Raw genomic sequence first — 15,229 nt, 5'->3', positions numbered from 1 at the left:
GTATATATTTATTACTGGAAACCAAGCTCCAATTCTAAAGATCTAAAGAGAAAAACAAATGCTATCATTCAACAGAAAAGCAAAAACTAACAAATAAACAAAATAAAAAAAACTATGAAATCCGTGGTTTTGTTTGTAATCATGAACAGACTACCGTGAAAGCGGTCAGCTCACTCGACAACATGTAAAAGTTGTGGTTTTCTAGAAATTTGTCGGAAATTGTTGAAGGATTTTCGATGAGAACCTTGAAATATAGTAAGAAAATGAAATACTAATGATCATAGTGCTCGTTGAGTCATCGATAATCATCAACGGATTTTGTGGATTGTATATTTCATTCACCAACGTAGGAACAGCTTTGTGACGGACAATCCCTTGGAGGACCCGTCACAAATTTTGAATACAAGATTTTGGATGACATTTTTCTTTCAGACTTTTCAGCTGCAATCAGGTAGGAACAACCGAATAACATGCACAATCCAAGGCAAATGTTTGATTTGTCTACTTGTATTATGTACAACTAGTTTAATCACAAGTTATTTTACAATAATAGGTTGGGATGGTTATTCTAACAAATTAAATATTTTTCTTTCACCAACAAAAACAATTGTAAGTTAAGAAGAGTGACTTGGTTAACGGGCCTTAACAAGGCGACCCATCAAGTTTGTCAAGAGAGCCCAAGTCCATCAGACCATCACTAATTCACTACCCTAATGTCCCATGGTTGAAAAGTTTTAACAATAAAATAGGAAAAAAAAAAAACAAATTTGGTTTTATTTAGAGCAGCCACATCAAAGGGACGTACACACAAACCGTCACATTATCCCCACATTAAATTATAAACTTTCTTTAAAGATACTTGTTGTGTTCTACAACGTCAAACATTCACAAACTGTATTTGAAATCATATAATAATATAATCTTTAATGTATGTGGTAATTAATTGAGTGTAAAAAGCGTCCAACATAAATAGCGGATGTATATGAGTCACTTTGCTTGTGTGTATGTATGTGTGCGTTATCTTGTATTCGCTTATTTTTTTTTTTTAAAAAAGTTCATAATAAAGAGTTTTGGGTTGGGTTAAACAATACCATGAACCTAAAATGAATGTGAGATATGTACGTATACATATTTTCATTAATTTGAACTTGGTTACTCTTGTTTTAGTGAAAGTATTACAGATATTTCTCTTTATCATAGAATAGACCGAACATTGCACATTGTATTTAACGATAAATATACTTGTTTTTTAGTAAATGAAGTTTTCTTCCATAAAGAATTTTAGTTCACAATTCTTTTAATTGAAAACCAAATATAACATATATAGTAAAAGAGTATACATGTTACGGTTGCTTGTTTAGTTATATATTTTCTAAAACTAGTTTCATTTTTATATGTGCACCAACAAAAATTACTAACATGTTCAAATAAATTTAGTGCTAAAATGCTTAAAAAACCATATCGTTTTGTGTGTGTGTAATACATGTTCTATAAAATCACTCTCATTAGGTGTTAGTGCAAATTTTTTTTAAACAATGTTAAATGTTTTCAAATTTAGTGAATTAAATGAAACATATGAATGATAGTTATTACAGTTGGTGATTAACTTAAAAAAATTAACAACAAATTTTTACTTCTCTCTACATCAATAATACACGCCTTTACTGTTATCTTACGCTTTAAATTAATTTAAAAGAAAATAAGAATATAGATTCATATTCCATTTAAAAATTTATATTATTCCATTATGGGTTCACCCTAGCATGATACCACATACTAGTAAAATTTAATGCAAGTTACAATTTGATTCATGAAAATGTTCTCATTCACATTTTACAAAAACGTCATTGTGCCCTTCATCAAATGGCAAGCATGAGCCCCGGCAACGATCGCCTGAAAAGATCTCGAGGTTGGCTCCTCCACGCAGTCACCCACCCGCCAGGCCTGACTCTCAACTTCTTTACCGTTAGCCACGTATTGAAATACTCCCTGAACCGGGTTATCAACCCATCTTTCAGTACCCAAACGTGTATCCAGTACACGTTTGCACCTTCATAACCCTCGACGATAACTATGTTATCATCCAGGGTTGTAACACTGCGAGGTTCAAATTTGAACTCAGTGTGTCGAGCTTCTCCAGTTAGCATCCTCATCATGTGGTGGCAAGTTTGCGGACCATGGAACCACCACTCTAGGTCGTTCGCTAAAAGACTGGAGGCTAGTTTGGTGTCTCCGGCGTCGAGTGACTTGTATAGAGCATTTATGGTTGCCTGGTTATTTAATTCTTGTTCATTTTTGTTGAATTCTTCCATTTCTTTTACAAGGAAATGGGAATTGAGAATATGAAGGCATGTTGGGATGGATTTTATAGGAGAGACCAAGACCCACACTTTTTAAGTTAGGACAAATGTTAAAGAATCATTCTATAAATATTTCATTGAATAAATGTTAAAATATATAATAGGCATCTACATTAACCGAACGAAAATGAGTTGGGCATACTCATGTATGTTTGTTTAGTTTAAACCGAACAGATGAGCAAACACGAACCTTAAAAGAACAAATGTACTCGTTCATGTCTACTCGTTAAAAAAATGAGCGTGTTCGCCTTGATTATGTTTGTTTGTTTATCTTCTAAACGAACATAAATGAACACCCATAAGTTAATGTAAGCCTGCTTTTGGGTGATGGGTTAACGCATATCAGCCGGAAATGAGCATGCTCTTGGGTGATGGACTGATGGGTTAACGCATATGGACGAATTAGTATTGTTATATCTAGTTAAATACGTAAAAGAACATAATCTTACAAACACAAATAAACAAACATAAAAATTCGTGTACGTAAATGAAAGAGAACAAAACACATGCCCATGTTCATCCGTTTAACTCACTGAATATTTCCATATTCATCTACGTACCTTTGTTAATAAATTAACAAACATAAACAAACTTCACATCAGACGCATGAACATAGGTTCATTTACGGGGTTATAAAAATAGCGTTACATGAATTAATCTCATATCATTATTGCCCTTAATAGTATTTGATATTTGTATTTTATTTACTGGTATTAATAGATCACTTTAGGCACCGACTTAAAACAGTTCATATCTTAAGCTATGGCCTATGCGTTGTGGGGTTGTGGGCTAACTAGGAGACCCAAGTTGAAGCAAATACGTCGTGGGCTAAGTAGAGATGAAATAAATAAATAAATAAGTTTGATTGATAAATTAGAAGGTGGACCCCCACTTGACAGGCATTCATGGGCGTTACCACATTAATAAAGTAGAAAGAACACCCCCTCCCCGCTAACGCCCCCTTTGTTTGGAGTGGCATGGTATTCACGCCGTTAACATGCTTATACGACACCAATAACGCTCCACAGTTAGCTCATAACACCCCTCTTAATTAACGATTTAGAAAAGGTCTCCTTAAAATACAGTCTCTCTCAAAGGTAACACTTTTTTTTGTGTTCAAAACGTACAACCAATGGTGAATGGTCAAAGAGAATTAGAATTTTGTTCTCCTTTTTGGACTTTCATTGATTTTGTTTCCAAAGGCCCGATTAATTCGATGGAAGGCCCAAATGGCTGACTCCTATTTCTAATGAACATATTACAAATGACGATTTGGGTTAAAGTGCCACAATAGTATACATTTAGAAGCAGAGTTAATGAGGGCGTAAGAAAATATATAAAACAAAGTTGGTGTAATCGAGCAAGCTCCAGTTGGACTCGTTTAAGCTCACCTTGACTCAAGCTTTCAACGAGACAATTCAAAGCTCATGAGCGGCTCCGCTGGTTTAGGCACCTAGTGTCAAACTTGGAGCTAGGGCACTTATAGCTTGACTAACCCGAAAGTAACAAAGGAAAGACACACGAAGAGGTTCAAGTCCCATTGTTTGCGTCAAATCAAACAAACACACGCACATTTTCATAATGTTTACCACATAAATTACTACTTTTAACAATATTTGAGGCCAGGCCGGCTCCTATGAAGTCAGTTAAATCAAGCAAATTTTTTAGACCCCGGTTAATGTGCCAGTTTTAGGCATTCAAATACATTAAGCTAACCCTGCTTTAAAGTTTATTATTTTCTAAGGACACGTTATTTTCATGATACCTAACTTTCAATATTTAACAGATATAATAAAGACAATTTATATAGTTTAGACTAAAAAGTAAACAAAACTTCCTGTGTTATATTTCCTATTTTGTAAACAGTAAGAAAGCGAAGTTTTTATTTTTTCCTATCTTTTGCTAAAAACCAGAAATTAAAAAAGACAATAAAAGTCCAAAGTTACACTTTTTCGAATTTTAAATTCTTCCATCTTCCAATTATACATCGAATTACTTTCCCTTGTTTGCTAAATGGATTATTCCCTTTGTTTTAGGCTATTATCTCGCTGTTAATGAATATTTTATTATTTAAATGAACTTTTATTTTATGTTAATTTGTATTTTTCTGTAAGCAAGCATAGTTGCGATATAGAATATGACATATTTGTGACGATTTATTTTATGCTTCCATGAACGTAAGTTTAAATTTATGTAGAACCTGTTTATAATTCCTAAAACAATTTATGACGGATTAAGTTTTTTCCAAATTTGCTTAAATAAACATATATGTCACGTTAGCATGATAATTAAATATTCGCATGCTTGATAATGTAAAACTTTTTGTTATATTTATACGTCATTGCAAGTTAAAAAAACTCGTATCAGCTATCTATGAAATGTAAAGTTATTTCGTGTATCTACTTTATGTTCACGTATCATAATTAATACCTTGAATGTAGATCTAACTCAATTTTTTAATGAAGCTAAAGTGCACTTTTAGGTGACAACTAATTGTCTAATTCAAATAACTGGATGTTGAGCTTTGAGCCTCAATATATTAACATCAACATATTAAAGTACAAGTTATGATGATGATGATGATGATGATGATGATGATGATGATGATGATGATGATGATGATGATGATGATGATGATGATGATGATGACGACGACGACGCACGTATACATACATCGATCATACATAGAGATGCTCTAACTCATACTTCATCTCATGTGTAATTAATTACATTGTATTAGCATTCATATAATTATGTTATTAATCCTTAATATACTAGACCAAATTTCATGAGTACCTTATATTTTCAAAATTAAAGAATGTCCATATACCGGCCTATTCATTCCGGTCCTTTTTTTTAACAATCAATTTGGATCACTGACGGATAATTAATTCACTCGGTAATCTCCATTCAATCCTCAAGAGGAAGCCGTCATTATTTAAAATAAAATAAATGATGAGAAAAACACACATACACGCTTTAATATAAATTTCAAAACATTTATATGGAGATTTTTGAAACATCTTTATCATATTAATTAAAAACAAAACAATTCGAATTTTGTCGACTTTTGTGGAAATTAATCTACACATTAATTTTAAAATGTTCACATATAATTAACAACAAAACATGTGCATATTGCATGTTCATGCCCTACATACATTAATTAGATTTGAACATGAAGTAGATCTACTTTTTTCACATTATCACTTTGTGACATCTTTTAGTACTTAGGCACCAATATTATTAAATGGCAAGCATGAGCCCGGGCAATGACCGCCTGAAAAGATCTCGAGGCTGGCTCCGCCACACGGTGAAGCAGTTCTTTCCCACCCAACGGTTAATGGGTCTGGTTTTCAACTCCTTAACCATCAACCATGTGTTAAAATACTCCCTAAATTGGGTGATCAACCCATCTTTCAGGGTCCACACGTGGACCCAGTACACTTGTGCGCCTTCGTAGCCCTCAGCAATCACTATCTCATCACCAATGGCTGTTATACTTCGAGGCTCGAACTTGAACTCGGTGTGCAAGGCTTCACCGGTGAGCATGCGCATCATGTGGTGGCAATTTAGAGGGCCGTGAAACCACCACTCCAAGTCGGCGGCTAAGATTTCGGTGACACTTTTAGTGTCTCCGGTGGCTAATGTGTTGTAAAGTGCATGAACTATGGCTTGGTTTTGGATTTCTATCGTTTCATGTTCATTTGCATTGATTTCTTCCATTTTTGGCTAGAGGTTTATAAGTAAGTTGAGAGTATAATATTAGTGTAAGGTAGTATAGGATTTTATAGGACAAGTTTGGAGAGTTGATTGGGGGCCTACCTTTGGTATTTAATATGTCTTTATAATATTTTTTATCCTGGCTTTGTGCACAATATTTTTGTGTTACAGCTTGGTGTACATATTTAACTAACTTTTTATATAATTTCCAAAAATAGTTCTCTTTATATGGATAATTTTAATGTTGCTTCTAGGGAAATAAGAACAAAAAATGAGCAGAGAAAAATAAGGAAGAACTTTACATGTTAAAAAGTTGAAAACTAAAATTATATATTTGTTTAATTGTTTTTATAGGAAAATATGGTCTAAAAGAATCGAATCGAAAGAAAAGGATTTTATCATCCAAAATATTATCATACACATTATAACACCTTAGGCAGTATCGATTATCTCATCTTTATATTACGTCCATGTAACAAATATTAGACGATAAGTAATGTCTCATTTCAAAGATCACCAACGTGTTTTAGATCCAACGGTTTTAGAAGAAAAAAAAACTCATTCTGCTTGAATGGTAATTGTCGAAACATGAAACGAATCTGACCCGATCCATGACGATGTTTCCACGGATTTCGAGATGAACGAGCCACGTCTTGATCTTCTTCTCCGGTTGCTTGAGACCTGCAATTGCTTTTTCGGGAGTGTGGAGGTGACTGCTAAGAAATCTCAAGGATCTCTTGTTTACAGACACAAAAATATGTTGGTGGCTCTTATTGAGCATGACATTTAATAAGGAGGTGGAGACCTCCTTATATAGAGAGCCTCATGGCCACCATCATGGTACCCTAATGGGCCTAGCCCAGTTAGGGTTACCTCCACAAAACCCCCTCAGCCCAATAACATTGTATTAGTCCATGTAATAAAATAAGCCAAACATAATAAATTTAAGGTCGTAAAACCGGGTTTAGTACCATACCCCTACAAGCCCCCCAAGTCCAGCGTTGCTCCTGGGCGCGCAAGCGTCTAGGTGGAGCGCTGGACTTTATGAGGTGTGTTAGGCCATGAGGCGGTTTTTTCCCTTTTCTTCGGCCTTGTCTTTATTGTCTTTTGAGTTTTGGGAGGTTTTCTTCATGATGGTGACATGTTGTGGTCCTTATGATAATGATGGTGCCCTGGTATGAATAAGATATAGCACGCATCATAACAATAGTGGCGCGAGGCCTGATAAAAGATAGAGCGCGCATCTTGATAATAATGTAACATAACCTGCGCGCGAGGCAGCTTACGAGTTATGAGAATAATAAGGCCTGCGCGCGAGGCGACTTACGAGCTATAAGAATAATAAGGCTTGCGCGTGAGGTGACTTACGAGCTATAATAATAAAGCTTGCGCGTGAGGCGACTTACGACCTATAAGAATAACAAAGCTTGCGCGTGAGGCGACTTACGAGCTATAAGAATAACAAAGCTTGCGCGTGAGGCGACTTACGAGCTATAAGAATAACAAAGCTTGCGCGTGAGGCGACTTACGAGCTATAATAATAAAGCTTGCGCGTGAGGCGACTTACGAGCTATAAGAATAATAAAGCCTGCGCGTGAGGCGACTTACGAGCTATAATAATAAAGCTTGCGCGTGAGGCGACTTACGAGCTATAAGAATAATAAAGCCTGCGCGTGAGGCGACTTACGAGCTATAAGAATAATAAAGCCTGCGCGCGAGGCGACTTACGGATCTATGAGAATAATAAAGCCTGCGCGTGAGGCGACTTACGAGCTATAAGAATAATAAAGCCTGCGCGCGAGGCGACTTACGAGCTATAAGAATAACTAAGTTGGCGCGTGAGGCGACTTACGAGCTATAAGAATAATAAAGCCTGCGCGCGAGGCGACTTACGAGCTATAAGAATAACTAAGCTGGCGCGTGAGGCGACTTACGAGCTATAAGAATAATAAAGCCTGCGCGCGAGGCGACTTACGAGCTATAAGAATAACTAAGCTGGCGCGTGAGGCGACTTACGAGCTATAAGAATAATAAAGTTGGCGCGTGGCCATGTGGGATATTATTAGGCTCCCGCCCTAAGATTCGGATGTCTTCCATCGCGATAATGTAGTGGTGGTATACCACGATAGTCCCCTATTTCATTGCTACTAAATAAGGTAGTCCTTATCCTGATTTGGGATTAGACTATTCTCATTTGTTGTGTCGCTTGCGCATAGGCTCTGGCTTTGTGTTATGCGCCACGCGCAGATGTTGCATGCGCGTGCACGTAGACTGTGTCATGCGCCATGCGCAGATGTTTCATGCGCTTGTGCATAGGCTTTGGTTTTGTGTCATGCGCCACGCGCAGATGTTGCATGCGCGTGCGCGTAGACTGTGCGTCATGCGACGCGCGCAGATGTTGCATGCGCGTGCGCATAGGCTTTGTGTCATGCGCCACGCGCAGATGTTGCGTGCGCTGATGTGATATGCGTGAGCATGTGATGCGTAAGCATATGTAATATGCGTGAGCATGTGAGGCGTAAGCATATGTAATATGCGTGAGCATACGTGATGCGTGAGCATATGATATGCGACTGCGCTCAAGCATCATAGCGGTGCACATGTAGAATGGCGGAATGGTTGATCCGCGGTGGCGCGCATGCGACGTGACTTGTGTTAATAGGTTTAATTATGACGGCGCGTTGAGCGGAGCGGAGCCGCGTTCGGTCTTGTATTCGGCGCGAAGCCGTATGGGTTTATGAGGATTCCCAACCTTTAAGTCGTGGCGCGTGGCCTTATGGGTTTATGAGGATTCCCAACCTGTTTGGCGTGTGGCCTTATGGGTTTATGAGGATTCCCAACCTTTAAGTTTGGCGCGTGGCCTTATGGGTTTATGAGGATTCCCAACCTTTTAAGTTTGGTGCGTGGCCTTATGGGTTTATGAGGATTCCCAACCTTTAAGTTTGGCGAGTGGCCTTATGGGTTTATGAGGATTCCCAACCTTTAAGTTTGGCGCGTGGCCTTATGGGTTTATTAGGATTCCCAACCTTTAAGTTTGGCGCGTGGCCTTATGGGTTTATGAGGATTCCCAACCTTTAAGCCTTATGGGTTTATGAGGATTCCCAACCTCTAAGTTTGGCGCGTGGCCTTATGGGTTTATGAGGATTCCCAACCTTTAAGTTTGGCGCTTGGCCTGATGGGTTTATGAGGATTCCCAACCTTTAAGTTTGGCGCGTGGCCTTATGGGTTTATGAGGATTCCCAACCTTTAAGTTTGGCACTTGGCCTTATGTGCGCATGCACGGCGACGGAGTGGTGACTCGCGGGCGCGCGTGCATGGCGGAGGTCTTTTGTGCAAAACCCACATGGTGGTTTCCGCGGTGGTTTCCACGGGCGCTCACGCATGTCGGCGGAATGGTGACCCGCTGGCGATCATGCGTGGTGGCAGTCTTCTGCGCAAAACCTACATGGTGGAGGTCTTTTGCGCGAAACCCACATGGTGGTTCCCGCGGCGGCACATGCATGGCTGCGGAGTGAGAATCCGCGGGCGCGCGTACATGGCGGCGGAAGTCTGGTAATTTTTGGATCTGCAATTTGAGAGTTAGATCTGCAATTTTAAACCTAAAATCCAGGTCTGTAATCTAGATCTAGATCTGTAAATCAGATCTAGATAGATCTGAAGCTCGGAGCGGATTTAAAACCATCACAGATCCGGAGGCTTGATCATCCGAATCAGGTAGTTTCTTCTTGCACAGATCTGGAAGCCTCTTTTAGATCTATGGATCTTTTTGAGCTTTAATAGAACAAGCCTTGAAGCCTTTTTCTGTAAACTTCCAGATCTGGGTTTTTCCTGGGAGAGATCTGACAGCCGAGACGAAAATCGAAGGGTAGTTCGTTGCCGTCCCACGGATGGCGCCAATGTCGAAACATGAAACGAATCTGACCCGATCCATGACGATGTTTCCACGGATTTCGAGATGAACGAGCCACGTCTTGATCTTCTTCTCCGGTTGCTTGAGACCTGCAATTGCTTTTTCGGGGGTGTGGAGGTGACTGCTAAGAAATCTCAAGGATCTCTTGTTTACAGACACAAAAATATGGTGGTGGCTCTTATTGAGCATGACATTTAATAAGGAGGTGGAGACCTCCTTATATAGAGAGCCTCATGGCCACCATCATGGTACCCTAATGGGCCTAGCCCAGTTAGGGTTACCTTCACAAAACCCCCTCAGCCCAATAACATTGTATTAGTCCATGTAATAAAATAAGCCAAACATAATAAATTTAGGGTCTTAAAACCGGGTTTAGTACCATACCCCTACAGTAATAATAAATAATTCCTGATTGATAACATCTCGGTTTTCATTTGCCCAACCAAAACCAAGTTCTAAGTTACTCGTGAATAAATCACAAAATATTAATGATACAAGAGGTTGTATGTTATATTCACTCTAGTTCTCGCGTTTCCAATCATATATACACGTCTAAAATAAATTCATCAACTTCAAAGTTAACTCTCCTATTATAAAACATTTATATGCAAATGTAAGTTTGGCCATATAAGTTTCCCTTTCTCTCTATTCTCTTGTAATTCAATCTTTCCATTAGCTCTTTCTTCATTCTTTATGTCCATAATTATAAGATGAAGTTTACATCACATACAAGATCTAAACTTAACACCTCCTCTAGCTACATTTCGTATAGTACTAAGGAGAAGTAAAGGTGTAGGCAACTAGATCGCGTAATGATCTAAAAAGGCCACTTCTTCGTTAACTGTCCATACGTAAATTACAAGATTGAAAACGAGAAAACGTTGCAAATGCCTTTTATGTGTTTTAATACACAATTAGGCATCTTAATTACTGTTTAGAAAAGAGCCTCTTTGGTACTTTGTTGGAAATGGAGTAAGTAAACACGCCTAAAACATGATAATTATGATGAAAATAGGAGAAAGTGCACATGGCACAATGCCAACATAACGTGTGAACTTATACTTCACACATTACACCAATAAAGATGCATAAAAGTTGGCATCATTAGTTATATGTAACTTGTAAGCTATGTTACACATGTTACTCTCATTAGACAAGAAGTTGAAGTCATATTACACAAAGGTTTAAGCTAAGAAAACAGAAAATTTAAGTTTAGTAAGGTGTATCCACAAAAAAAATTTATTACTAATGCATGATTTTAGTCAGTTTACTCATATTTATAGATAATACGAGTAGAGATAAGAGGAGAAGTAGAGTTGAAAACAAATAATAATAGGCATACACATACACTTGAATTCACATAGGTTTGTTATTTGAAAGATGAATTATGTGATCAACATCCTAATGCCTAGGAAAACTTGCAAGCTTGAATCCTTGATGTTATAATTAGGGTTGTTCACGAGTCGAGCACGAGTCAAGCTAGGGTGGTTTCGAGCTAGAGCTTGAAATTAAACGAGGTAGCTCAGCTAGGCTCGAGCTCAATTTTAAAGTTAAACGAGCCTAAGATCGAACTAACGAACCGAGCTGAGCTTGGGTCAATTTTGGTTCAGTTATAAAAATGAGTCAGCTCAGTTCAGGTTGTTTCAAATCAAGTTTTTTAGCTGCTTTTATTCAAGCATTTATCGAGCGAGTCACGAACTTTTTGAACAGTCATTGTTATAATTAATTGAGCATGGGTGTGGGCGTGGGCAAGTAGTCTGCCATGATGGTGTCATTTTACACGTAGTGACGCCTCTAGTTATTAGTAAGGATGGGGTAGTTATGCTTCTAAGTCCTGACAAATGTTTATACAAGATGGCATACATTCTTGGTAGGATATGCATAGCATGTCTATCTTTAGTGATGATGGAGTAGTTAAGATTTAAGTCTTATCAGGTCTTGTTGCCATTGTAGTGGCAAACAAAAAATGTCAAAAGCAATTTGTAAGTCTTGTTCCAAATAGTTGTCTAAGCAATTTGTAGACAATTATATCCTCGACGGCCTGATCATTAACATCTTCGTGACTCCATGATACGAGTTTCACACGATTATACTTTGACTCCATAACCACAATCGAATGTTTGAATGAACAACAATAACAAATGGTATATGATTAGCCAGGATTAATTGGCCGCCAATCTAGAAAAATTCAAGAATTGTGTTATAGGAATTCGGATTAACTCGATTAGGTGCTTTTCTAACCATATACGTACATACACTGGGTTCGGTATTTATCTTTGATCGGGTTCGGGTAAGTGAATATTTATTTAATTTTTCCTCAAAATAGGTGCAGTAATCGAGTATAGTTAAAACTGACACCCCTACCGGAAAACAAGAAAATAGACCCATGAGAGACAATATGAACTTTTTTATACTAATTAGTTAAATTGGGTGAATTATCATTTATTAATGTAATTTTGGTTAAATGATAGATAACAAATGCAACTTTGATTTGATATTATTGTGGCTAGTAAATAATAAATTGAAATGACAAGTGAATAAGAGAGAGAAATGGAGCATTTAAAGATTCCAGTTGGAGCCAACCAGTTTTCGTTCGTGTGTCCATGTCATTTGCTTTCGACATTCTCCGTAACTAAACCCCACACAATATGTCGTTCAACTAAACGATCTAAATTATACGGTGACCGATAATATATGAGATCAATATAAGAGTGTACTCGCCGGTGACCATAACATATAACATCAATGTATTCACGAGAGAGTAATGATTAGACTATATGAATGTGATGATATTTTTCGTAAATATATGGTGTACCGATAAATACAAGTAAACACCAATAAGTATAATCTTAAAAGTTATAATGTTTTCATTGATCTACGTACATGTAATCATTGTCGGTCAATACATTATATATTAACTGTACGTGTAATAAAATTCTTAATAAATCATATCTTAATTTTTAGTAGTTTCTATTTGAACATGATGATACATGTATATAATAATAATAATAATAATAATAATAATAATAATAATAATAATAATAATAATAATAATAATAATGGATGATGAGATACAGAAAAGGGCCATGTACTTTGTACCTACAAATCCTTATACATTGCAATCATCTTTTGTCATTGATCCTAAATGATCTTTGAGGTCCCTATTCCATAAATGCACCAAAGCAAATGCATGCACACAAACTTGCTGCTAGACTTATAAACAGATTCATATGTTTTCATTAAAAAGATAAGCACTAAAAAGTAGTAGTATTTGGCATACCTAAGGGTCATTGTTGTGTCGCGTACACGTATAGTCGCAGCTCATGGCTCCTTCCCAAGATCCATAGGGAGTAGGGACATCTGCAACATGTCGAAGGCCACAAAGTCACAAGTCATCTTCGATCATGTAGGCCGGATTTTATGTTTATAAACTTGAAGAAACCACAAAATATGTTACACATACAAAAAAAAGTAGTTTAGACGTGTATCTTAATAAAAATACGAATAAGTTTATAAACGTGTAGATCAATAATCATATAAGAATGATGAGACAGACATGTCCATCACTGACATGTCGTCAACTATTCGGTAACAAAATGTAAGTTATCTTGTGTTGGTTGCTACATACTACACATATAAACAATGTATTAAAACCCCAAACTAGCTTTGTATATAAGATGATAAAGATAGGATGCCCTCGTATTAAACTTCATCGAGGGGCTTAAGCACAACATGTTGCTGTTTTGAAAACTAAGAACACAAAGAGTTTACTTGTATATGCATTGTTTCATTCGATCTTTTTGGTCCTATCAATATCGATAAGAAGTTAAAACTGCTGCTAAAACAATATAACTGGGGAAAACACAAACCCTTGACATACGCCATAGTGTGTCGGGGCATTCAACGTCGTCTAACTCTCTTGCTATGTGCAAACAACCTATAAACAACCAAATGTGAATGTTTTTTTAAAAAAAAAAATTCTCAAAAGTTACCTTTTCGTACTTTTTTTTGAATATTTTTGTAACAACAATACCTATTTCAAGTAAGCAAAAAATAAGTGTATAAACTCAACTCACATAGTATCAGTATTCTAAGAATAGTTAACACACAAATATACGAGTCTAGTGGGTTCTCATCGATCCTAGAATTTAATGTGATTGGTCAAAATCAAACCAACTCAATCATGATGAATGAAATGTACTTGTCAATTGCACATGCACATCGATCTGCTTAATTATTTGAGACGGGCCGTAGACAACTCATCACAATCATTCAAAGACACACGTAGTAGCACTAGCATTATTTGGTGTTTGATGAAGACTAAAGAGAATCAATGTAGGTTTCATTTGTTCATCATCTTGAATCTTTGATGATGGTGGGGATCAAATTCGTTTCAACCATTAAACACTCGAGCCTAATAATTCTTCATATCCCGTTTTACGAATTGTGAAAAGAAATTAAAAAAAAATTGCATTTGTGTATACAAACAATACAAAACCGTATGCTTATAATTATATAGAAATAATCAGTGAAAAGTGTCAAGATAAAGTTTTATCGTTCTTTTGGGATGAAATAAATAATTGTTAGCATAATTTCTACATTTCGTAATCATGGAATCTACCATTTTCCTATTATATGAAGGGATTTAATGAACTTAATGTTGTAGGATCTCGATTCTAGATCACTCCATTTTTTTTAACGACGTTATATTGGTGGTAGTGGTGTTTCTCTCAAAAGGTCGTAATACTTACCACCGTCTCCTTACCTAAGTTCAATCCTAGAAAAATGATTTTCTTCCTTTTAAATGTCATACACATATTGGATTCGAATCTGAGACCCCCCCCCCTTTTTTTCCCAAAAAGGAAAGCCTTATTACAAACCCTTGACCACTTGGATGAACATGCGATGGCCTAGATCACTCTTGTTATAAGTTTAGTTGGTTATCATGTTCCAAACTCTAGATGATTGGTCGACTGGATATTTTATCAATCCACAATAAATCCTCGGGTTAGAGGCGGGCAAAGAACCCGGTTCCGGACCCAATCCCTCTATCTTAGGGTACAAACCAGGTTTCATACGAGGAACTAAACCAGACCCGATGGAAACGATTCTACCTATACTTGATCAAAACTCGGACCCGACCCAGCCAAACCCCAAAAAAAACCGACAAAACCGGTCAAAAACCCTACCACACCCGGAACTGGTTCCTACTCAACCCAGTTCTTGACTTTTGTCG

General features: G+C 37.1%; 1 protein-coding gene across 1 annotated transcript; it reads right to left on the bottom strand.

The window, feature by feature from the left end:
- Window positions 1–5,524: 5,524 nt before the first annotated feature.
- On the bottom strand, window positions 5,525–6,404 carry LOC143590412 (wound-induced protein 1-like). Its single transcript, XM_077070902.1, has one exon. The coding sequence runs from the start codon at window positions 6,084–6,086 to the stop codon at window positions 5,607–5,609; it is 480 nt and encodes a 159-aa protein (XP_076927017.1). The 5' UTR covers window positions 6,087–6,404; the 3' UTR covers window positions 5,525–5,606.
- Between the last annotated feature and the right edge of the window lie 8,825 nt (window positions 6,405–15,229).

Source organism: Bidens hawaiensis, unplaced genomic scaffold (assembly GCF_021521415.1).
Source record: "Bidens hawaiensis isolate Kalapana, Puna unplaced genomic scaffold, B.hawaiensis_p1.1 tig00038531_1, whole genome shotgun sequence".
In the NCBI taxonomy this organism is placed as follows: Eukaryota; Viridiplantae; Streptophyta; class Magnoliopsida; order Asterales; family Asteraceae; genus Bidens; species Bidens hawaiensis.
This window is presented reverse-complemented; position numbering and strand designations above follow the sequence as displayed.